Source organism: Mus pahari, chromosome 5 (assembly GCF_900095145.1).
Source record: "Mus pahari chromosome 5, PAHARI_EIJ_v1.1, whole genome shotgun sequence".
In the NCBI taxonomy this organism is placed as follows: Eukaryota; Metazoa; Chordata; class Mammalia; order Rodentia; family Muridae; genus Mus; species Mus pahari.
In genome coordinates, this window is record NC_034594.1 from 42,252,137 (window position 1) to 42,275,312 (window position 23,176).

The following is a 23,176-nucleotide window of genomic DNA, read 5'->3' on the forward strand; positions in this document are numbered from 1 at the left end:
ATTCCAGAACAGTGAGCTACACGGTAAGACCCTTTCTCAAAAACAAAAGAAAAACCCACCAAAAAAAAAAAAAAAAAAAAAAAAAAAAAAAAAAAGGAAGAAAAGAAAAGAAAAAAAGAAAAGAAAAGCAGACACAAACAGAGAGAGACACAGAGAGAGAGAGGAGGAAGAAGGGAGGAAGGTATACCCTTTTGGAACTGCTTCCTACAACTGTTACATGTTTTAGTGAAGGAGCTCAAAATAACAACCCTCCTAAAACTAGCAGAAACATGCATAACAGCTCTTGAAACCTCTGCCTGGTATAGTCCAGCCAGTCAGTCTACTTTTATAACCCAAGGACAAGGTAATCTAAAGTTCAGTTACCTGGGTTATCACTGCTTGCTTACTTAGCTTAATTCTGGAGCTGAGATGGATACCAGAGTTTTGCACCTGGATAGGTATGCACTTTACACCACGAAGTTGCACCCTAGTCACTCACAGAATTATTTTAAAATAATTTTAAAACTACCATCAGCATACATGTTAAAAATGAAACACTATAAATTATTATAGTAAATAACTACTCATGTCTTTGGGTTTTTCTTTTTCTTATTGGTTTTTATTCATTTGTCCTGATTTTTCAAGTTGTGCTTCAGGTTTTTTTTGTTTTTGAGAGAAAGAACATGAAGTTGGGTGAACAGGGAGGTGGAGGTGGGGAGAGGCCTTGTAGGAATGTGGTGAAGGAAGATAATATGATCAAATACACTGTATGAAAAAAAATTTAAGGAAAAATTTCCTGAAGGGTTTCCAGTTATAGGTAATGAAAATGAGTTAAATCAGAACACAAAGTTGTTCTCACAGTATATTAACCATGTAACTAGAAACAATTACAGGGAAGAAGCCTGCATGGAAAGGAACTAATCAATAGCAAGAGCAATTATTTGCAGATCATAAAATAACAACTTCATTTTCACTTTGTTCCCCTTTCAGTTTTCCTAAAATAAGTTAGCATAATTGGAATGTTTATAAAACAATCTCTTTAGCTAAATTCTCATTTAATCAAAGTCAGAGGATACACTGTAATTTTTAAATCAAGGACAAAATATATGATACAGATTTTTTTTTTTAAATACAAAGTATCACATATCCCATGCTGGTCTCAGCTTCACTGTGCAGTGGAAATGACTTGAACTTCTGATCCCCCTGCCTCTACCCAGCTGAAATTATAGTCCACATCACTATGTCCAGTTTTATGTGGTACAGGGGAACAAATCCAGGACTTCATGCACACCAGTCAAATCTCTAGGAAACAAGCCTAAATTACCTTTTGATTACCATACGAATAAGTAAGTGCCATTTTGTTCACTGTCCACTGTGCCCTCATCTTACCTGTCCTGCTTCATTCATTTTTACCGTTACTAACTTTAATTCTTCTTAAAACATTTTACATATCATGTCTGTAATGGGAATAATGTTTCTAAATGCTGTTTATACATATAAACATGACAAGTCAGGAACAAACACACACACATCACTTAAATTCTCTAGTACAAAAAACGAGTAACAAACCTATGCAGAATATTCATAACTTTCCACTCTGCAGCAACACCGGTTGTCACTCGAATCTTTTGTACAATGTTGGACACAGCTGCAAGAATTGCTGCTCCATCATCTCTCTGGAGTGCAGAACTGCCTAAAACCACCATTGGTTTTTTAGCATTCTTTAAGACCTATTAAAAAAAAAAAAAAAAAAAAAAAGAACTGTTGATCTTAAAGCACTACATGATATTTGCATCTACTGACATGCAAGTTTGGAGATCTAACATGAAGAATCATTAATTTACTTAACATCTGAATTAATAAAAACATCTTGCAAATGTTACTGTGAAAAAGCTTAGTATCACATAAAACAGATTTTATACAAGTAAGAAGTAAATCATTAGGTTTCAGGCCAGCCTGATCTACTTAACAAATTCCAAACCATCCAAGGCTACATAGCAAGACACCATCTCCAAACAAACAAAAAAGAATAAAAATTTAAAACACGACAGAAAAAATTGTGTTGCAGTGTCACCGCCTACTACTTCCTATATGTAGAGACCCAGACAGAAGATAAAGCAGGGAGAGCAACAGAGCATTCCTAAAGCAGTAAAGCGCTTGCTTTATGCCACAATAGGGTAGTGAGTCTCAAGTAGATAGGAAACTGTAGGCTTGGGGAAGACTGGTAAGTAAAACTGAAAATCAAACAGCTCACATGCATATAAAACACTAAACTAAAAGAGCTCGAGAGCTGGCTCAGAAGCTCTTGTGGAGCAGGAGTTCAGTTCCCGGAACCCACAGGGCAGCTCACAACATCTATTAACTCTAATTCAGGGTACACAATGCCCTCTTCTGACTTCTATAGACATCAGGCTGACAAATGATAGATATACATGCAGGTGGGCAAAAAACCTCATACATATAAAATAAAAATAAATAAATCTAAAGAATAATAATTAAAAAATGGAGCTGGAGAGATGGCTCAGCAGTTAAGAACCCTGGCTGCTTTTCCAGAGGACCTGGGGTCAATTCCTAGCACACACATGGCAACTCACAACTGTCTTTAACTCTAGTTCCAGAGGATCTGGAACCCTCACACAGGCATACATGCAGGCAAAACACCAATGCACATAAAAATATAAATCTTTAAAATAATAGTAACAGTTAAAAACCAGCAACAGTAGGTATGTATTAACTTAAAAGCACCTCGCAGAATGAATGCCTCCCTGAAGCAATGTCTTGCAGAATTTTAGGAGAGTCTCCTAGATGGTCATATCTGTAAGTGAGGTCCACTGGACTACCGATGAGGGCCACTTTTAAGTCATTATGAAGCCAGCTGAAACAAAAACAATTTTAGAGCCAAACAAGCATAGCCTTTGGATTCAACAATTCTAAGTCCTACCTCTATTTACAATCATAAAATATCAAAAGCACAAAAGAACTCACAGACTATTTAATCTTAAAACATATAATTTAATGTGTACCTTTCAAAATAAGAGTGTTGTAAAAATGTATGAATAATTCAAGGAGTAAATTTGTTGTGTGGCAATCCTAAGTACAAGTCTAATGTAAACAAAAACTATTTTAGAATAACTGACTTGTAGTTATATTTCTCAGTACATGTTATGTCAGAGTCAGTTATTTCTCAAATATCCACAAAAGTAAACTGTCATTTATTTATTCTTTATAGCAGGGGCTACTTCCTTCAAAACTATTGGAGTTTTTAGTTTTTTTTAAGACAGGGTTTCTCTGTGTAGTCCTGCCAGTCCTGGAACTCACTCTCTAGACCAGTCTGGCCTCGAAATCAGAGATCTCTCTGCATCTGCCTCCAGAATGCTGGAATTAAAAGTGTGTACCACTACATCCCTGCTATAGCCTTCACAACTATTTGTGAGTATGGTAACTCTAATTCTCGTTTGTCTGAAGCACTGCTAATTTTACCTGAAGTAGTAACTCTCTTTCACTCTCAACCATTTTACAGATGAGATAATAGATAGATAATACAGCTGCCCTATTGTAAATATCTACAACACAAATGAACAAGACAACAGATGTGGGAGGTGTTCTACAAAATAACTAGCCTGCACGCTATAAAAAATAAATAAATAAATAAGTAAAATGGGGGGGGGGGATGTACATCTTTAGGACCAACCAAAGACCTGGGATGGGGGAGGCTCCAGGGAATCTATAGAGTTACTCTAGCTGAGATTCCTAGCAGCGGGGGATATGAAACATGAAGTGGCCACTCCTATAGCCAGGCAGGAACCCCAGGGAAGTGATAAGAACACCAATTTACCCACAAAACTTTCCACCCAAATTTTATCCTGTCTACAAGAAATGCAGAGAGGGGGCTAAAGAGATGGTTAAGAGCACTAACTGCTCTTCCAGAGGTCCTGAGTTCAATTCCCAGCAACGACATGGTGGCTCACAACCATCTGTAATGAGATTTTGTGCCTCCTTCTGGTGTATAGGCATAAAAGCAGACAGAATATTGTTTATATAATAAATAAATCTTTAAAAAAAAAATTAAGATTGTTCCCTGAGTTTAAAATGTAGGTGGCCAGTTTTTGTTTTTTTTGTTTGTTTTTTTTAAAAAAGAAAAGAAATACAGAGAAAGGAGATAAGGGAAAGAGTGGGGGAATGGCCAATCAATAACCAGCTCAACTTGAGACCCATCATCCCATGGGCAAGCACAAATCCCTGACACTCTGATACTCTGTTATGCTTGCAGACAGGAGCATGTTGTCCTCTGAGAGGTTCCACCCAGCAGCTAACACAGACAGATGCAGAAACCCATAGCCAAACACTGGATAGAGCTTGGGGACTCTTATGGAAAAATAGAAAGGATTTCAGCACCAAAAGGGATAGGAACTCCCCATAGGAAGACCAGCAAAGTCAACTAACCTGGACCCTTGGGGCTCTCAAGAGTCTAAACCATCAACCAAATAACATGCACAGGCTGGTCCTAGGCCTCCTGACTCATATGTAGCAGATGTGAAGCTTGATCTTCATGTGGGTCCTGAACAACTGGAGCAGGAGCTATCCCAAAAGCTGTTGCCTGTACTCAGGATATGTTCTATTAGCTGGGCTGCCTCAGTGAGAGAGGAAGTGCCTAGCCTCACAGAGACTTGATCTGCCAGGATCAGGGGGTGAGAGGTAGGGGGCTGGGGGGATACCCACAGGAGCCCTCACCTGCTCAGAGGAGAAGGAGAGGGGGTATGGAAGAAGGATCATGGGAGGGGATGACTGGGAGGGAGGAGTGAGCAGGAGGTAAAGTTTAAAAAAAAAAAAAAAAAGTAAAGAAAAGAAAAATGGGGCCTGAAATGTCATGACATTAATTGCAATGTGACTCTAGATAGATGCTGGTCAAGAACAAAACTGCTATAAAAGATGGGACTAAGGATACAACTCAGTTGGCAGGTGCTTATGTAGTATGAAAGAAAAACTCTGAATTTAATTCCTAGTACCAACAAACAAACAAAAATCAGAGGTGGGACTGGCAAGATTGCGCTGCAGGGTAAGGTACTTGCCACCGAGCCTGACAAGCTCAGTTCTACTCCTGAGACTCAAACAGTGAAGGAGGGAAGCAGCTCCTAAAAGCTGTCCCCTGATTGCCAGATGTACACTGCACTAGAGCATGCTCATGCATACACACATATACAGACACAAAATAAAGTTTAAACACACATGCCCGTAATTCATTAAAGTTCAAGGGCGGGTTGGTGAGATGGCTCAGTGGGTAAGAGCACTGACTGCTCTTCCAAAGGTCCTGGGTTCAATCCCCAGCTATCACATAGTGGCTCACAACCACCTATAATGACATCTGACGTCCTCTTCTGGTGTGTCTGAAGACAGCTACAGTGTACTTATCTATAATAATAAGTAAATCTTTGGGCTGGAGCAAGCGGGGCCGACCGGAGCGAGCAGAGGTCAGAAATTTAATTCCCAACAATCACATGAAGGCTCACAACCATCTGTACAGCTATAGTGTACTCATATACATAAAATAAATTTTTTAAAAATCTTAAAAAAGAAAAAAAAAAGGAAGTTCAAAGTCAGTCATGACTGTATCATAAGATCTTGTTTAAAAAAAAAGTACAGGACAAGGTGTCATAGCACATGCCTATAATGCCAGCACTGTAGAGAAAGGCAGTTAAAGGTTTACTCTGAATATGTATTGCCCTAGAGACTAGCCTGGGCCACATGAGACCCTCACTCATTAACAAGGAAGCCAAAGCCAGGTGTGGTGGCACACACCTTTAATCCCAGCACTCGGGAGGCAGAGGCAGTCGGATTTCTGAGTTAGAGGTCAGCCTGGTCTACAGAGTGAGTTCCAGAACAGACAGGACTACACAGAGAAACCCTTTCTCGAAAAAACCAAAAAACCAAAACCAAAAACAAATAAACAAAAAAACATAAAACAAGGAAGGCAAGTGGGGTGGTACATGGTGATACATGTTGTTAAGGTCTACATAATGAGTTCCAGGCCAAACAGGGTTACATAATGAGACCAACTCAAAAGAGAGAGAGAGAGAGAGAGAGAGAGAGAGAGAGAGAGAGAGAGAGAAGAGAAGAGAAGAGAAGAGAAGAGAAGAGAAGAGAAGAGAAGAGAAGAGAAGAGAAGAGAAAAATATAAACAAAGTACATTAAAAGACAGAGAGGGGGGCTGGAGAGATGGCTCGGTGGTTAAAAGCATTGACTGCTCTTCCAGAGGTCCTGAGTTCAATTCCCAGCAACCACATGGTGGCTCACAACCATCTGTAATGGAATCTGATGCCTTCTCTGGTGTCTCTGAAGACAGCTACAGTGTAAACATAAATAAAATAAACAATTCCTTTTTAAAAAAAAAATATATAGAGATATATATATATATATATATATATATATATATATATACACACACACACACATACATATAGAGAGAGATCTATATTTATATCTATATCTATATATCTTTAAAAAAAAAAGAAAGAAAACATTAAAATAAAAAAAGAAGACATAGAAGTGGGTAGGGCAGAATGAGTCTGTTAGGGACGTTCCTCCCTCTAGTATCACTACAACTCGCACTTATTAGGAATCACCCAAAATATCATTTCCATATGTAAAACAAAAGAAGTCACATATTTTTAAGGTTCTTATTAAATAAGGATTAAATTACCTCTTTCTAATTCTAGCATTAAACAGCGGTGCCTCAAAACGTGGATTTGTACCAACTAGAAGAACAACATCTGCTTCTTCCACACCAGCAATTGTGGTATTGAGAAGATAACTGGAACGTAAATCTGTGCTAAAAATATAAAATATAACTCAAGTTTAAGAAGAAAAGCAAACAGTAACAACATAAAACCCTGCAAGTAAACCTAATATATGCTGTAATACATACATAAAGTTACTACATACAAGAGTCCACAAACTCGTCTCTGATCATAAATCCCAGTGCACTCTCACGCACAAGTTTTCATAAAGTGTGTCTAACTGTTGTACTGTTTACAGCCCAAGCTGGCCTTGAACTTGAGCAGTCGTCCTCTCAGCTACCACGTGGTTGAGATTACCACACACACCACAATGCCAGGCAGGTGTGTCCAAATGAAACTAAACTTACAACATGTATTAAGGACTATACTTTTCTGTAAGTTTTAGCTTTTGGTTTTGTTTATTGAAGTCTTTTATTAGCTTGTGTTAATTACACATGACGGGTTAGAATTCCACTTCCATACATGTGTAATTTGATCATGTTCACCTTTCATTCCCCTTGGAGCTCCCCTCCCACCCCTCTAAGCTACCTCTGCTCAGTCAGGTTCTTTCTACTTTCATGCTGTCTGGTTTGACTGAAATGTGTAAGTGTACTGGTATGTTAGAGAACCTAGTGTGTCAGAGATTGAATGGTGACGTTAAAGATGTGGCTGCTTTCTGTAACTAAAAAGGAAAACAATGGCTGCGAACAGTTGTAGCACTCATCTTCAATCCAAGTACTTAGGAGGTAAAGACAGAAAGTTCTTCTGCTACACAGAGTTCAAGGCCAGTCTGGGCTACAAGAGACTCAAAAATCAAAACGAAATCCAAACCATCAGCCTGGAGCACAGCTGAGTGTTTCTCACCCAGCTCCTTCGGTGGGGAAGATCTCCTCAGTGCATAAGTTGTCAGAGTCAACTTTATTCAGCAAGTCTTTCAGAGCTACTAAGGCTTCAGCATCCACCAAGCCACCTGCAATGGCTGCCACAGCATTGCCTTCAAAATTCTGTAACTGGAAACAGAGAAAAGGGCATCTCTAAGAAACCTACAGTCAGCAAAGACCATGACTGTTCAGAAAATAAACCAAGTCATTCTCAAGTATCCAGAGTATCAGGACACATAGCCATCTCTCCTGGATTAGTGTAGCTTCCACTCTACATCAAAGAAGCTTTTTACAGCAAATCGAAAGAAAAACCACACTGGAAACAATGCAGAAATTAACGAATTATAAGGACCCCAGCCACAACAGACACATCCACACCATGGCTCTTGCATCTATAGCTCAAGGAACACCATGGAAAAGAAAGATTCTAAGAGCCAGAGTGCCAGAAATCTGCTGTAAAGCAGTGTCTCCTAGAAAGGCTGCATAAACAGGATCAGAATACCAATACCAACAGGAATTTTAACATGGAAGGGAGAAAACCCCACAGGTCTCGCCTCTAGACAAAGAACTATAGGCAACTGACTGCTGGGAGAAAAAGAATTAGCTTCTCTCAGGAATGAACCCCCATATAGGTTGTCCAGTACAGAGCAGTCAGCCTTGAAATCATATATACACAAACAACAAAAATGTAGGTTCTATTTGTATTGTGCATGTACATAAATTTATATATTTATAATATATATACATAAAATATAAAAGTTTTTTTCAAATAAAAAAAAAAAAAAGACAGAGGCTATCAACTTGAGAGTAGATGGGGAATGAGAGGGAGTCAGGGATGGGTAACTAGGAGGGCCTGGAGGGAGAAACCAGAGAAGTGATACAATTCTATTTCAATTATAAAATGAAAAAAAATATATATATAAAACACGAATTTAAAAAGACATTGTCAAAAAATATTAGCTAGCAAGTAAAAAACATTTAATCTTTTCTTTTTCTGGTGAATTAAATTAACATTTGATTACTGAAATATCAAAAATATCAAATAGAGGGCTGGAGAGATGCTGGCTCAGCAGTTAAGAGCACTGTGGTCCTGTGGTTCACAACCAACTATAATGGAATCTGATGCCCTCTTATCATGCAGGCATACCTGCAAATAAAGCACTCATATACATAAATTTCAAAAATGTCAAATAGAGACAAATTATAATCTTGCCAAAAAGGAGAAAATAACAGGTGTAGTGATATATGCCTTTAATCCCAGCACTCAGAGGCAGAGGCAGGCAAATCTCTGTGAGTTTAAGGCTAGCCTGGTTTATATGGTGAGTTCCAGGTCAGCCAGAACTATACAATAAAACCCCTGTCTAAAACAAATAAAAAGAAAGAAGGAAGGAAGGAAGGAAGGAAGGAAGGAAGGAAGGAAGGAAGGAAGGAAGGAAGGAAGGAAGGAAACAAAAGAGAAAGATATGCCTTGTCTTCATGGCAAAGCTGTTTCATGAAAACTACACAGTTTAATCTAGATTTCAATTTTTTACCATTCCAGCTACACGAGAGAGTGCATCTTCCCAGGAGGTATAAGTTAAAAGCCCTTTTTCATTTCTGACCATTGGTTCAGTAAGTCTTTGACGTTTTAGTCCATCATAGGCAAACCTAGACAAAAGAAATCATACAATATATAGAAAATTGCTAACGAACAACTATAATTTTCAAGTTTAAAAACTGTAACAAATGTTATTTAAATAGAAGATTTCTTAAAGTGTCAAAATAATAAATGCCTAATACAGGGATGGTGGCAATAGATCGATCTGCCTTACCATACACCTTTAATTCCAGTACTCAGGAGGCAGAGGCAGTAGGATCTGTGAATTTAAGGCTAAGCTAGTCTACAGAGTGAGTTCCAGGACAGCCAGGGCTACACAGGAAGATGTTGTCTTGAAAAACAAAACAAATCTTCCCTTGTTTTCCCAAGTACTGGAGATCAAAGCCAGGACCTGGAATACATCAGGCAAATGCTCTATGTTCAGCTCCACAGCCCCTTTGCATTTGTATTCTGAGACAAGGTACATCTTCCAGGTTGTCCATACATTTCACATCCTCCTGTTTTGGCTTCCAAGTAGCTTAGATCATAAGCTTGTGCCACTATGCCCAGCATTTGTAACTACTCAAGTTGACTTTCTTCTCATTCTCTTTATAAAAACCTCAAAATTTTCAACAGTTTATATCATTTTGCAACATAAAAATGTCCATTAAAAATGGCCATGAGGGCTGGAGAGATGGCTCAGTAGTTAAGAGCACATGTTCTTGCAGAGGACAAGTTCAATTCCTAGCACCCATATGTCGACTCACAAACCATCCATAACACCGTGAAAACACACAGATTATCCATAAAAACAAAACAGTCATATACATAAAATAAATCTCAAAAAAAGATCATAGATTTTTAGATCGATTGCAAAAAATTAGAGACAGCACCTGGTTTTATCAGAGATCCATTCTTCATTAATATCTTCATGCATTCGTGGCAAAATCCTCATCACCTCTCCAGTTCTTGTGCTGACCACAATGTTACTTCCCACTGCATCCATGACATCAATGGACTCTGTCTTTCTGAGAAGTTAAACACAATTTAGTACGCTGATTCTGAGAGTAAGAAGAGTTTCTGTTCGTTACTTCCATATGAGGTTTCCTTTTTTGGTATTTTGAGGCAAGTCTCATAAGGCCACATTGGCCTCAAACCCTCTAGGTAACAAGCGACCTTGAACAGGTCCTCCAGCACCAGCATCCCCAGTGCTGGGACTACAGACAAATACTACCAGATCCACCTCACCCTCTTCATCTCTGAAACTAGTGGAACTCAGAACGGCAATAGAAATAAGCACCTCCATATTTTAATCACATTATTTGACAGACCAATTAGAAGGGCATACAATTAATTAGTCCTTGGCTGCTGACAGTCAGATACCAACAAATCAACCATTCTAGAAAGCAGAAACAAAGCCCGACAAAACCAACAAAAATCAAAATCAAAATCCTCCCAAATACCATTTTATCACTTCTATACCAAAACCTAAGAAGCTTTAATGCATTAAAAACTACTCTGTGAGGCAGGAGAGATGGTACAGCAGTTGAGAGCACTTGTTACTCTACAGGGAACCTGAGTGTGCTTCCCAGCACCCACGTGGCGGCTCATCACTATCCAACTCTAATTTCAAAGGATTCAATGCCCTCTTCTAGCTTCTTCAAGCACCTGCATACAAGTAGGACTCATACATAACTTAGACTCATTCTAAGTTATATATATATACACATAGACACACACACACACACACACACACACACACATATATATATATATGTATATGTGTATATATATATATACACACACACAAAAAACAAACATAAAAATGTAGATAAAAGCAATTAAAATTTATGAAGAAAATGACACAGAAATTTTATTTTTAAAAAAAAGTGAACTAAAATTTAGAAACAGGGCAAGGAGGGTGGCTTAGAGGGTAAAAGCTCTTGCTGAGCAAGACTGATGACCTAAGTTTGATCTCTGAAAGTCCTATCAAGAACCAGATGAGGTGCTGGAGAGATGGCTCAGCGGTTAAGAGCACTGACTGCTCTTCCTGAAAGTCTGAGTTCAAATCCCAGCAACCACATGGTGGCTCACAACCATCCGTAATAAGATCTGATGCCCTCTTCTGGTGTATCTGAAGACAGCGACAATGTACTTACATATAATAATAAATACATCTTTTTTTAAAAAAAGAACCAGATGAAGCTGGGCGGTAGTGGCACACGCCTTTAATCCCAGCATGTGGGAGGCAGAGGCAGGCCGATTTCTGAGTTCTCCAGGCTAGGCTGGTCTACAGAGTGAGTTCCAGGACAGCCAGGGCTACACAGAGAAATCTTGTCTTGAAAAACAAAAAACAAAAAACAACAACAAAAGAACCAGATGAAGTACAAATTTCTAATCCCAGCACTCCTACAGTGTGATGGCAGGCAGAATGAGAACAGGCCGAGAGCTTGTGGGTTGGCCGGTCTGGCACATACACATAATGAAGAAATCAGAGCCCTGCCTTAACAAGGTAAAAGGTAAAAACCAAGTCCCTACAGTTGTTCTTCACATGTGCACACCAGCGTGTACCACCCACCTGTGCATGAACACACAACCACAGGCTCACACCAAATAACAATTAAAACAAATAATCAGAGATGGGTGCATGGCTCACTTTGTAAAGCCCTGACCTAATAAGTACAAGAACCTGAGTTCTAGCCTCATCAAGATGGAAAAATGCTTGTACTTGCAGTGCTGGAGAAGCAAAGGATCAAAAGCCAGTCAGTCTAGCCTAATTGGTAAGTTACAGGCCAATAAGAGACTGTGCCTCAAAGAAAGTAGACAGTGTCCCAGGGGATGACACTAAGGTGGTTTTCCGGCCTCCAAATATACCTGCACACATCCAGGGGCACCTGCACCACACCTGACACACACACAAATAACATTTTTTAAAAACAAGTTGGTCAAAACCACAAAGATAAATACCTTGTTTCCCAAGGCCGGGCAGTAAAGGCATAAGGCTTAGAGGTTAGGGCCCCTACAGGGCAGATATCAATGACATTCCCAGACAGTTCAGACATGAACATTTTTTCAATGTATGTGCCAACTTGCATGTCATTTCCTCTGCCTGTTGTTCCCAAATCATCTACTCCTGCAATCTCACTTGCAAACCTAAAAAATAAAATTTGTTATCAATTGGATGAGCTCAGCAAAAAGTATTTCTTTTCCTTTTCATAATCACAAAGTGACTTTCGAAGCATTAAAAAGGAATTAATATATTTTCAATAAGTATACTCAGCAAATAAAAATGAGTATTTCTCTGAAACTGAAGAGTAACACACAAACGGAAAATTGTACAAATCACAAGTATACAATTCAGTAAATTATCACACAATACCAGAATTTTAAAAAGTTTTAAATTCAATTGAAATTGGCATTAAGTGAAAGCAAATAGAAGTCATAGAAGTCATGTTATCAGAACATATGAAACAAACAAACAAACCAACCAACCAAAAAACACCAAACCCAAGCAAACAAAATCTAACTTTTTCCCACTAAATAATGACTATCATTTCCAGTGTTATTTGAAGAAACTATATGAATGTCAAGTCAGCACCGATAGGTTTCAAACCCAGGACAAAGGATAACTGAGGTGCCTATTTAACATATCAAAGTGGACCTGGTCCAGGTTCTCCCTGCATCTCAGGCACACCCAGCAATCCAGGCCCCCCAGCCCCCCCCCCCCCCAAACATCTCCAGCCAAGAGGCTGGGATGCCCTTCAGCCACTTTGCTATGTGGATCCTGTTGGGCTCTTTCCATCTACCATTTACCCTGGTGGCTTCTGGGTCTGACTCTCCCTTCCCCACCCCTCAGATTGCCTGGCTCAGGGTCCTGTTCACTCTGCACTTCCCAGGTCTGTCTGCCTCTGACTGTGCACTCCCTTTTATCTACAATAAACGGTCTCCTCCATCATTCCAGGGACCAGTCATGTCTTCCTTTTTCATTTCTTTTTTTCGTTCAAGTACCCAGTGCTATTCCAGAAGAGAAACATTACCTGATGCACCGGGTACACTGGATGCATCTAGTCATGATGGTCTTTACCAGGGGCCCAATGTTCTTGTCCTCCACAGCACGCTTCCCCTCTAGAAATCGGCTCCTATCACTTCCAAACATCATGGACTGGTCCTTAAGTAGATTACGAGACAGTGAATCTAATGCTGCTAATGAAATTAAAATGAGTCAATCAAAAACATTTACAGAATTATTCTAGATACCTGCAGATCACATTCACCTCCCTGGTCACAAATAGGACAATCCAATGGGTGATTTGCTAGTAAGAACTCCATCACACCTTCTCTGTATGAAAAATCAAATATATAAAGCGACATAAGAAGCTACCACTAAAAATGGTGACCTATAGGCTAGCTCAATAACCTTTATAGATTTTTTTTTTTTACAGTTAACATAAATTTTACATTTACTTGCAGATATGCTATCATATTAGTATTCAGGTAGTATTAAAAACAGTTTGATCTTGTTCATAGGGTTTAAATATTAATCCTAGGAAATAGTGACTTTCAGGGTCTTACATATTTATTCTGAGACAGGGTCTCATGAAGCCCGGCTGGCATCCAACTCACAATGTGGCAAGGATTCTGTGTCCTTGTATACTGATTTCCCAGCCTACACCTTCCAAGTGATGAGATCACAAGCATATGCCATCACTGTCAGCTTTTTTTTTTTTTTTTTTTTAAAGCAACCACCCAATTCCTGAAATTATAGGCATGTGCTATTAATGTTCCTCTTTTTAAAATCGTAACTTTTGGGCTGGAGAGTTGGCTCAGTGATTAAGAGCACTAGAGACATGGTTTTATTCTCAGCACCTGTGTGGCAGCTCACAACTGTAAGTCCTGTTTCAGGGGATCCAACACCCTCACAAAGACATGCATTCAGCAAAAATACCAACACATATAAAATAAAAATAAGTAAAATCATTTTTAATTTAAAATGAAAACAGGGCTGGAATCCCAGCACTATGGCAAGTCTAGCCCACAAGCCTCACACACACACGCTGAGCACCAGAGCAAGTACTAAAGTGTCAACGTGTGCTCAGCTCAGTAAGTCCTGGGGCTACTCCTCTCACGTTCTCAACACTGGTAATACTCCCTGCAGCACCTCCAACACCTGAGCGACCGCCTCTACTGTGTACTCATTTCTGCTGCTCTTAAAGTTTGTCGGAAACTCTCTGGCGTGTGGGCAGCATAATCACCCCTGACAAATCTATAGTAGTAACAACAAAGTACCTGGCTTTCTTAGATTTCTCCGAGTTTGTCAAGATATTCCAGCCCTTCATAACAGGCATAGCACAAGCAGCGACAACCTAGAATTTCAATGGAGAAATCCATATTTGTATTTATTTGTAGTTATAAGCATCCCTATACATAAAATATTGAATAAACCATTAAAAACAAAACAAGACCATGAGATATACAATAGGTTGCACAACAGCCCAAGACCTGACTCAAAGATTAAAAAAACAAAACAGAGCAGAAGAAAACAAAAACAAAGATTACCTTTCCAAATCAATTTTTGTTTTCAGATAGGCACACTGGCGCATGCCTCTAATCTCAGCACTCAGGAGGCAGAGGCTGCAAGCCCGCGGCCGACCTATTCTAGCCAGGCTTTTATTTATAGTTTGTCCCCTCAAAAGGTCATATACTAGAAGGTTGTTCCCCAGTCTACAGAAGTTTGTGAAGTAGTGCCTAGTCGGAGGCACCTGGGATATGTAAGAGTGACACGGCCTCTCAGTGACTAGGTCTTGCAGATTAATTCCCACAAGAAGCAGATCACTGCCACATAGATAGATAGATAGATAGAGGCCCTACCCAGTCTCTTGCTTTTCCTCTTCTCATATAACAACCAGAGGCTTACCAAATGTGATTGATTTTGGGACTCCAAAACTATAAGTTAAATAAACCTCTTCACTTCATAAAGTAACCAGATTTGGGTATTTTGTTATAGCATCCCCAAAGAAACAAAGACATATTAGCCCTTAAGGATAGTCTATTAGTTAAAGCAACTCTTTATTCTGCTCTGAAATTGGCTTTTTTTTTTTAAGACAGGGTTTCTCTATTGGCTGTTCTGGAGCTCCCTGTGTAGACTAGGCTGGCCTTAAACTCCCTCAAACTCAAGAGATTCACCTACCTCTGTTTCCTAAGTGCTAGGATTAAAGGTATATACCACTATGCATGGCTTTTACTTTAAAAAATTTTAAGACAAGGTCTCACTACATAGTCCTGGCTGACCTGGAATTTGCTCTGTAGACCAGGCCATCTCTAACTCAGAGGTCTGCCTGCATGTTAGTATTAGAGGTGTGTGCTACTACATCCAACCTCATTATCATATTTGTGCTTTCAAACACCAGGAATGGACAGACAAAATGGCTCAGTATATAAAGGCACTTACTGAGTCAATCCTGGAGCCTACATAAAGGAGGAGAGAAGTGATCGCACAAAGTTGTCCTCTGGTCGCCACATGTTTTATGACACATGCATACACATCATGCACACACACACACACATGATAAAGAATAAAAAATAAAAAGGTACAGTGGTCAATGCCTATATTAGCACTCAGGAGGCGTGCTGGGAATAAAGGTGTATGCCACCACCTGGCTTTTTTAATATTTAAAAATTTTTAAACTTTTAAGAATTTAACACTAGCCAGGGCTATGCTATAAGTGTTATAGTAGAGGTCAGCCCAGAAAAAAATGAAGTCAAGGGCCAGAGAGATGGCTCAGTGGTTAAGACCACTGACTGCTCTTCCAGAAGTCCTGAGTTCAATTCCCAGCAACCATATGGTGGCTCACAATAATCTGTGATGGGATCTGATGCCCTCTTCTGCTGTGTCTGAAGAGAGCAACAGTGTACTCATATATATAAAATACATCTTTAAAAAGAAAAAAGCTGGGCATGGTGGTACATGCTATAATCTCAGCACTGGGGAGGCAAAGACAGGTACGGATATTCCTGGAACTTGCCCAGTCTAGCCTAAGCAGAAATACCCCCTGAGGAATAATACTTGAGGTTGTCCTCTGCCCTCCACAGAGAGGAACATGTGCACACATACACAAACCTCTGTTCATTTGTAGGCATTGCTGAGCTACAGCTATATACACCAAAATGCAATTATATAACCTAAAGTGAACTTTTTCTCTACAATTCTTTGTCAAGTGAGAACAGTACTGTTGGGGTCTCCCAGCTCTCTGTTGCCACTGGACCACCTGCAGTTTTCCACCAAGCCTACCTTTCTGTTTACACTAATCACTGTCCTTCTAAACCCAGCCCCTGCAGGCGCTAAGATCCACCGGCAGTAACCTTCAGATCCACCAGAGCTGCTCACCTGTGCCTTGTCTCCACCGCCTGCTGAGAAGACCATTTGTCCCAGAAGACAACATCCTTTGGACCCGCCTACGCCTAAGGATATTCATCTGTGCCCTGATCCTTGGACCCGCCCACAGACATTCACCTGTGCCTTCCAAGACTGGGGGTTGGGGACTGGGGTTTTTTCCCACACTATATAAACTGAGTTCCTACATTAAACTTAGAGCTTTGATCAGTAAAATATTGTCTTGGCTCCATTTTTCTCTCGCACATTCCATTTCTGGCCAGCCCGCCTCTCAGAATGAACCCAGACTGGATTAAAGTGAGTTTTGTCAGAAACTCACACAGTACAGCATAAGCACTTCTAGTATACATTACACACCCACCGTGTAGCTTAAGATTGTGTCTTAAGACCCTGAAAGCTTAAGAAACCATCTTGAACTCTGAGACTTGCTATATGGCATTTATGTTTATACAATACTTCCATCAATGTATTTTGTTTGAAATGAATCATTTATTTGGTGGTTTGAATAGGTATGGCCCCCACAGATTCATGCTTGGCCACAGGGAATGGCACTATTAGGAGTTAGCCTTTCACTGTGGACGTGTGCTTTGAGGGCTCCTTCTATGCTCAGACTCCATCCAGTGCAGAAGAAACCCTCCTACAGACTCCCTATAGAAGACAACCTTCTCCTGGCAGCCCTTCGATCAGGAACTCCTGGCTTCTCCAGCACCAAATCTGCCTGCATGATGCCATGCTTCCCACCATGATGATAATGAACTAAACCTCTGAAACTGTAAGCCAGCCCAGTTAAGTTTCTGCCTTTATAATAGCTGCCTTGGTTATGGTCTCTTCATAGCAATAAAACCCAAACTAAGACAACCTACATACAAAAAATATTGGATTTATAGCAGTATTGATTTTAGATAAAGTTTGCTGCAAGATTTAAAGTCTTTCCCCTCCCACAGCACGATATGGAATTCCAGGTATCATGTACCTTTGGAGCTTTCTCAATCTCTACCAGGCACATCCTGCAATTTCCAGCAACAGACAACCTTTCATGGTAACAGAATCGAGGGATTTGCATGCCGACCTTCTCGCAGGCCTAGAAGACAAAATTTTGCTTTAGAATAATTTCCCTTGGATCTTGTTCTTACTGAACACAATAGATGGAGGCATCTTTTATTATTTTATCACCATAACCCACTCCTAAGTAAGTTCCTCAAGAACTCTTGCTCCATTCCAAACCTGGCAGCTCTGAAGGTGCTATAACAAATTACAAATTAGGCAAGTCTTCACAGTCTGTGGTGAAGTCTGTCCCCATTATCTGCTTTGTCCACAGTCCACAAAAGTTCCCTGTCAACCTGTCCTAGTGGCTTCACTCCTGTTCTTCTCTTCTCATCTGAGTCACAGACTCAACTTACATCTTATAGCTGGCCTTTAGTTTTACTTCTGACATCTCTACCACCCCCTAGCTAGCCAAAATACTTTCCATTGTGCCTTGATTTTTTTATTTTTCATTTTTTGGCTAACATTCAGTACTTTCCTGTCTGTCTATATCTACCACAGTCTAGAAATGGAAAAAGAAAAAAAAAGTTTATGTCTGTGATAACCCATAGTCATAAAGCATCATCTGTCTATGACCAAATTTGTTATTTCTGGAGAAATTTAGAGAAATTATATACTATCCTTCACTTACCTGCCTTGCAGGACACATTTCTACATTTAAACTAAACAGTATGAAGGAAATAATTTTTTTAAATAAAATCAGAAAACTCACAGAGTCATTAAAGTAATTACCTGCAGGACAGTGGTCCCTGGTTCCACCATGACAGACTGACCATCAACAAATACTTCAATCAAGTTACTTGCTGCTGTGCCAGTTGTTCGAACTGGTCATCAAAACAATAGGGTAAAAAAACAAATTAACCAAATTGAATTCATTGCAGCAGAGCCTAATGAATTAGCTAAATATAAAAATTTTCATTTTTTACTAGTCTTCTCTCTCTAGATACAAATTTTGTTTTTCGTTTTTGTTTGTTGTTTCCAGTCATGGTTTCTCTCTGTAGCTCTGGCTGTCCTGAAAAGACCAGACCAGGCTGGCTTTGAACTCAGAAATCCCCCTGCCTCTGCATTCTCAATGCTGGGATTAAAGGCATGGGCCATCACAGCATGGCTAAGATACGAATGTTTCAAGCACTAAATAAGCATAAAAGCTTTTTTAACTTAATTACATCAAACATATGTTGTCGGGTGGCTCACAACCATCTGTAACGGGATCTGATATCCTCTTCTGGTGTGTCTGAAGACAACTACAGTGTAATATACATAAAATAAATATTAAAAAAGTTAATGAATATACAACAAAAACTTACCATATCCTTTAGGAGACTTAGAAAGGCCTATCAAGGCCCTTTTTATAGGTATCCTTAACATGATGGCTAAAAAAATTAAAAAACAAAGATTAATTTTGTAGAAGGAAAAGAAACCTTACTTATAGAATTTCTGGTATGGTTTTATGGTTTTGCATATGTTATTCTAAGAGAATATTCAGAAGTCCCACTGTTTTCCCTCAAATTGTACATAAAATATGCAGTCCCAGAGACATTAGTTTATACAACGTCAAATAGCTAAGAAGTAGTCAGTCTATAGTAGACTTTGGGTCCTTGGATAGGTAAGGTACAACTGAGCTACATCTCCAGCACTGAACTTGGGCTTTGTAATACAAAGTAAAGGGCAATTCTGATATAGCCAGAAGAAAGCGGTAAGAGCTTGGAATACAGCTCAGCTGGTACATGAGTGCTTGCCCAGCACTGAGGAAGTCCTAGGCTCTAACAGCAGCACAGCATCCGGATTACATGTGTGTAATCCCTGAACTTGAGAGGTAACGGCAGAAGGATCAGAAGTATAAGGACATCTGCTACAGCAAGTCTGAAGTCAGGCAGGGACATAGGAAGCATCTCAAAAGAAAACGAATTAAGAAGAAAGTAAAATAAGTGACAAGAATAACTCTTTGTCACTAATAGCTATCTAAAATAAAATACCTTTCTGCCTTCACCTCCTACCAGTACATTGGGAATTTTGTTTGTTGAGACAACGTCTTATTATTAATCTTGGCTAGTCTTGAAGCAATTCTCCTGCCTCTGCTTACCGGGAGCTACCACAACTAGTTCCAGTACACTCTCTCATGATATATATTTTATATGCATCTTGAGGAGCTTCGTTCTCTCACAGTCCTACGATTGCTTGTATTATGCCTCTATCCTAATGTACTATGAACTCTTGGCATCTTCCCACTTTCAGCACCATTTCCCGAAAGCTACTAAAGATATGCTTTAAAACAATGGTCCTATGTTGTTTTGGGTGTTTTAGAGGCCTAATCTCAGTTATTTGGGACACCAAAGCAGTAGGATCCCATGCTCCCAGACTGCCTAGACCTTGACTGAGCTCAATACTAAGCTGGGTAACCTGGTGAGATCCTGACTCAAAAATGGAAAGGTAACTGGAGAGGCTCAGAAGTTGAAGAGTACTTGTTGCTCTTACACAGAAAACCTGGGTTCAGCTCCCAGGGCCCAAATGATGGCTCATAATCATCCATAACTGCAGTTACTGATGTCCTCTTTTGATCTCTGCACGTACCAACTCACACACAGAGCACACACATAAAAGCAGGCAAAACACTTATAAGAAAAGAGAATAAGCTGGACATGGTGGTACACACCTTTAATCACAGTGCCTATGAAGCAGCGGCAGGCAGATCAAATTTAAGACCAGCTTGGTCTACAAAGTGAGTTCCAGCAGCCAAGGCTGTATGGAGAAATCCTTTCTCAAAAAACAAAAACAAGAAAATCAATTATTTTCAAGTTATTGTTGTTGTTTTTTAATTGAAAGTAAAGTGAGGGGCGGAAATGTGGCTCAATGGTACCAAGTGTGAGACAGCCCTAGGTTCAATAACCAGGACTGAAAAAAAAATTTAAATAAAGGGCTGGAGAGATGGCTCAGAGGTTAGAGTAATATATCAGCTCCAAGCTGTCTGTAACCCTAGTTCTAAGGTATCTGACTTCCTATTCTGGCCTCTGTGGATACCAGGCACATATATTGTACATAGACATGCATACAAGTAATACATAGATAAATAAATAAATAAATAAATAGGTATAAAACATTAAAAAATAAAACAATGATTCTCCTTTGTCCAACAGGGACCCAGGAGATTACTAATTACTAATGTCTGGAGACACATCACATGGGATGAGTATGCTGGCATGTAGTAGGTAGAGGACAGGATGCTATAAGACAGTCCTTTACAATAAAGAGTCAGCTAAACAAAGTATTAACAGTGTTAAAGGTGAGAAACCTTAGTTTTGTACCTGCAACCCTAGCAGATTAGAGGATATGTTCTCAGTCAGGCTAGACTATATACCAAGATTCTGTCAAAGAAAGAAAGAAAGGGGGGTGGGGAGAGGGAGAAAGAAGAAAAAGAAGAAGAAGAAGAGGAGGAGGAGGAGGAGGAGGAGGAGGAGGAGGAAGGAAGAAAGGCAGGCTGGAAAATTTACACAAATATGATTACTTAAGCCATTAAGCTGAGAAGTTAAAGGTTCTCAACCTTCCTAATCCTGCAACCCTTTAATTCAGGTTTCTCACTTGTGGTGACCCCCACAACCATAAAATTATTTTCATTGCTACTTCATAACTATTTTTGCTACTGTTATGAATCATAATGTAAATATTTTGGAGATAAAGGATTGCCACTAGGGCCTCCTCCCATATGTTGTGAACCACTAAATCTTAAGTTCTGGACTTCCTGTTTGCTCAGTCAATACTATGCACTAAGATGCTGGACGGTAGTGGTATACTCCTTTAAGCCTGGCACTTGGGAGGCAGAGGCAGTAGTATCTCTGTGATTTAAAGGTCAGCCTGATCTACAGACTGAGTTCCAGGGCAGATAAACCCTGTTTCAAAAAACCAAAAATTAATAGTAATAATAATAATAATAATAATAGCAATAATGATGACAAGTGTCTGTCTTAGTTAAGAATTCTACTGTTTTGATAAAACACCACGACCAAAGCAAGTTGAGGATTAAAGGATAATTTGGCTTACACTTCTACATTATCATCTATCACTGTAGGAAGTCAGGGCTGAACAAAGCAGGGCAGGAACCTGGTGGCAGGGCTGATCCAAAACTCATGGAGGGATACTACTTACTGGCTTGCTCCCCAAGACTTGCTTAGCCTGCTTTCTTATAGAACCTGGGACCACCAGCCCATAGATGGCACCACCCACAATGGGCTGGTCCTCCTAAATCAATTGCTAATTAAGAAAATGCCCTACAGGCTTGCCTGCAGCCTCATTTTATGGAGGCATTTTCTTAACTGAGGTTCCCTCCTCTCAGATGATTTTAGCTTGTGTCAAATTGACATAAAACTATGTAGCATAGTCTCTAAAATTATAATACTTTTCCACAAACTGTTGTTATTACAGATATGTAGTTTCTATTTGCTTTTTTACCTTTTAAAGAAAGATAGTTAAAAAAAAATTATGTGATAAGAATGTATCAACATGCCAGGCTGTGGTGGTGGTGGTGGTGGTGATGGCACACGCCTTTAATCCCAGCACTCGGGAGGCAGAGGCAGGTGGATTTCTGAGTTTGAGCCCAGCCTGGTCTACAAAGTGAGTTCCAGGACAGCCAGGGGTACACAGAGAAACCCTGTCTCAAAAAACCAAAAAAGAATGTATTAACATTAAAAAAATAGTAAAAAATGTTTCAATAGTAATAGCAGTTCTAATAGAAAATAGTCCAAAAACAGATTTTTTTTTTTCCTTTTTAATTAAAAAAAAAAAGTGGGGGCTGGATAGATGGCTCAGTGGTTAAGAGCACTGACTGCTCTTCTAGAGATCCTGCGTTCAATTCCCAACAACCACATGGTGGCTTACAACCATCTGTAACAGGATCTGATGCCCTCCTCTGGTATGTCTGAGGAGAACAACAGTGTACTCACATAAAATAAATAAATCTTTAAAAAAAAATTGTGTTTGTTCTGTGTTTTGTCTGCATGTATTTCTATTCACCATGTGCATGCCTGATGCCCAAGGAGGCCAGGAGAGGTTATCAGATCCTCTGGAACTGGAGTTACAGACAGTCGCTGAGTTGTCATGTAATTTTAGGGAATCAGATCTGTGTCCTCTGAAAGAACAGTCTTAACTACCCAGCCATCTTTCCAATCCCAAAGGTATAGCCGAGGCTGATCTTGAATTCATGATCCTCCTGCCTGTACTTACTGAACACATCCCAGGCATGTGCTACTACAACTGGCTTTTAGCTATGTGAAGACCAAGCTGGCCTGAAACTCAGAAATCCACCAATCCCTGCCTCTCAAGTGCTGAAATTAAAGGCATGCACTACCACATCAGATAAAATAGAATCCTAAACATTAAAGTCTGGAGTTATTATAGATGACATATGATTAAACATTTCATTAACTCATAATTTATTATATTTAACTAATTCTTTAATAATGGTAATCTACAATTTTTTTTTTTTTTTTTTTTTTTTTTTTTTTTTTCTTTTTTTTTTTTCCGAGACAGGGTTTCTCTGTAT

At 39.5% G+C, this 23,176-nt stretch overlaps 1 protein-coding gene across 3 annotated transcripts in view; it reads right to left on the reverse strand.

Moving 5' to 3' along the window:
* Ndufs1 (NADH:ubiquinone oxidoreductase core subunit S1) overlaps positions 1-23,176 on the reverse strand; it is a 34,233-nt gene that overhangs the window by 8,333 nt on the left and 2,724 nt on the right. The window contains exons 2-15 of one of the 3 annotated variants that reach the window (XM_021197325.2): positions 20,297-20,397; positions 18,951-19,016; positions 18,376-18,467; positions 17,573-17,680; positions 14,496-14,572; positions 13,467-13,548; positions 13,247-13,377; positions 12,177-12,362; positions 10,103-10,237; positions 9,166-9,280; positions 7,617-7,762; positions 6,677-6,805; positions 2,725-2,854; positions 1,549-1,709 (exon numbers count right to left, since the gene is read on the reverse strand). In XM_021197325.2, coding sequence (XP_021052984.1) covers positions 1,549-1,709; positions 2,725-2,854; positions 6,677-6,805; positions 7,617-7,762; positions 9,166-9,280; positions 10,103-10,237; positions 12,177-12,362; positions 13,247-13,377; positions 13,467-13,548; positions 14,496-14,572; positions 17,573-17,680; positions 18,376-18,467; positions 18,951-19,011 — 1,553 coding nt within the window. In that variant the 5' untranslated portion in view covers positions 19,012-19,016; positions 20,297-20,397. Of the gene's footprint in view, positions 1-1,548; positions 1,710-2,724; positions 2,855-6,676; positions 6,806-7,616; positions 7,763-9,165; positions 9,281-10,102; positions 10,238-12,176; positions 12,363-13,246; positions 13,378-13,466; positions 13,549-14,495; positions 14,573-17,572; positions 17,681-18,375; positions 18,468-18,950; positions 19,017-20,296; positions 20,402-23,176 lie in introns of all 3 variants that reach the window. The other 2 variants (XM_029538437.1, XM_021197321.2) reach the window with 2 other exon arrangements.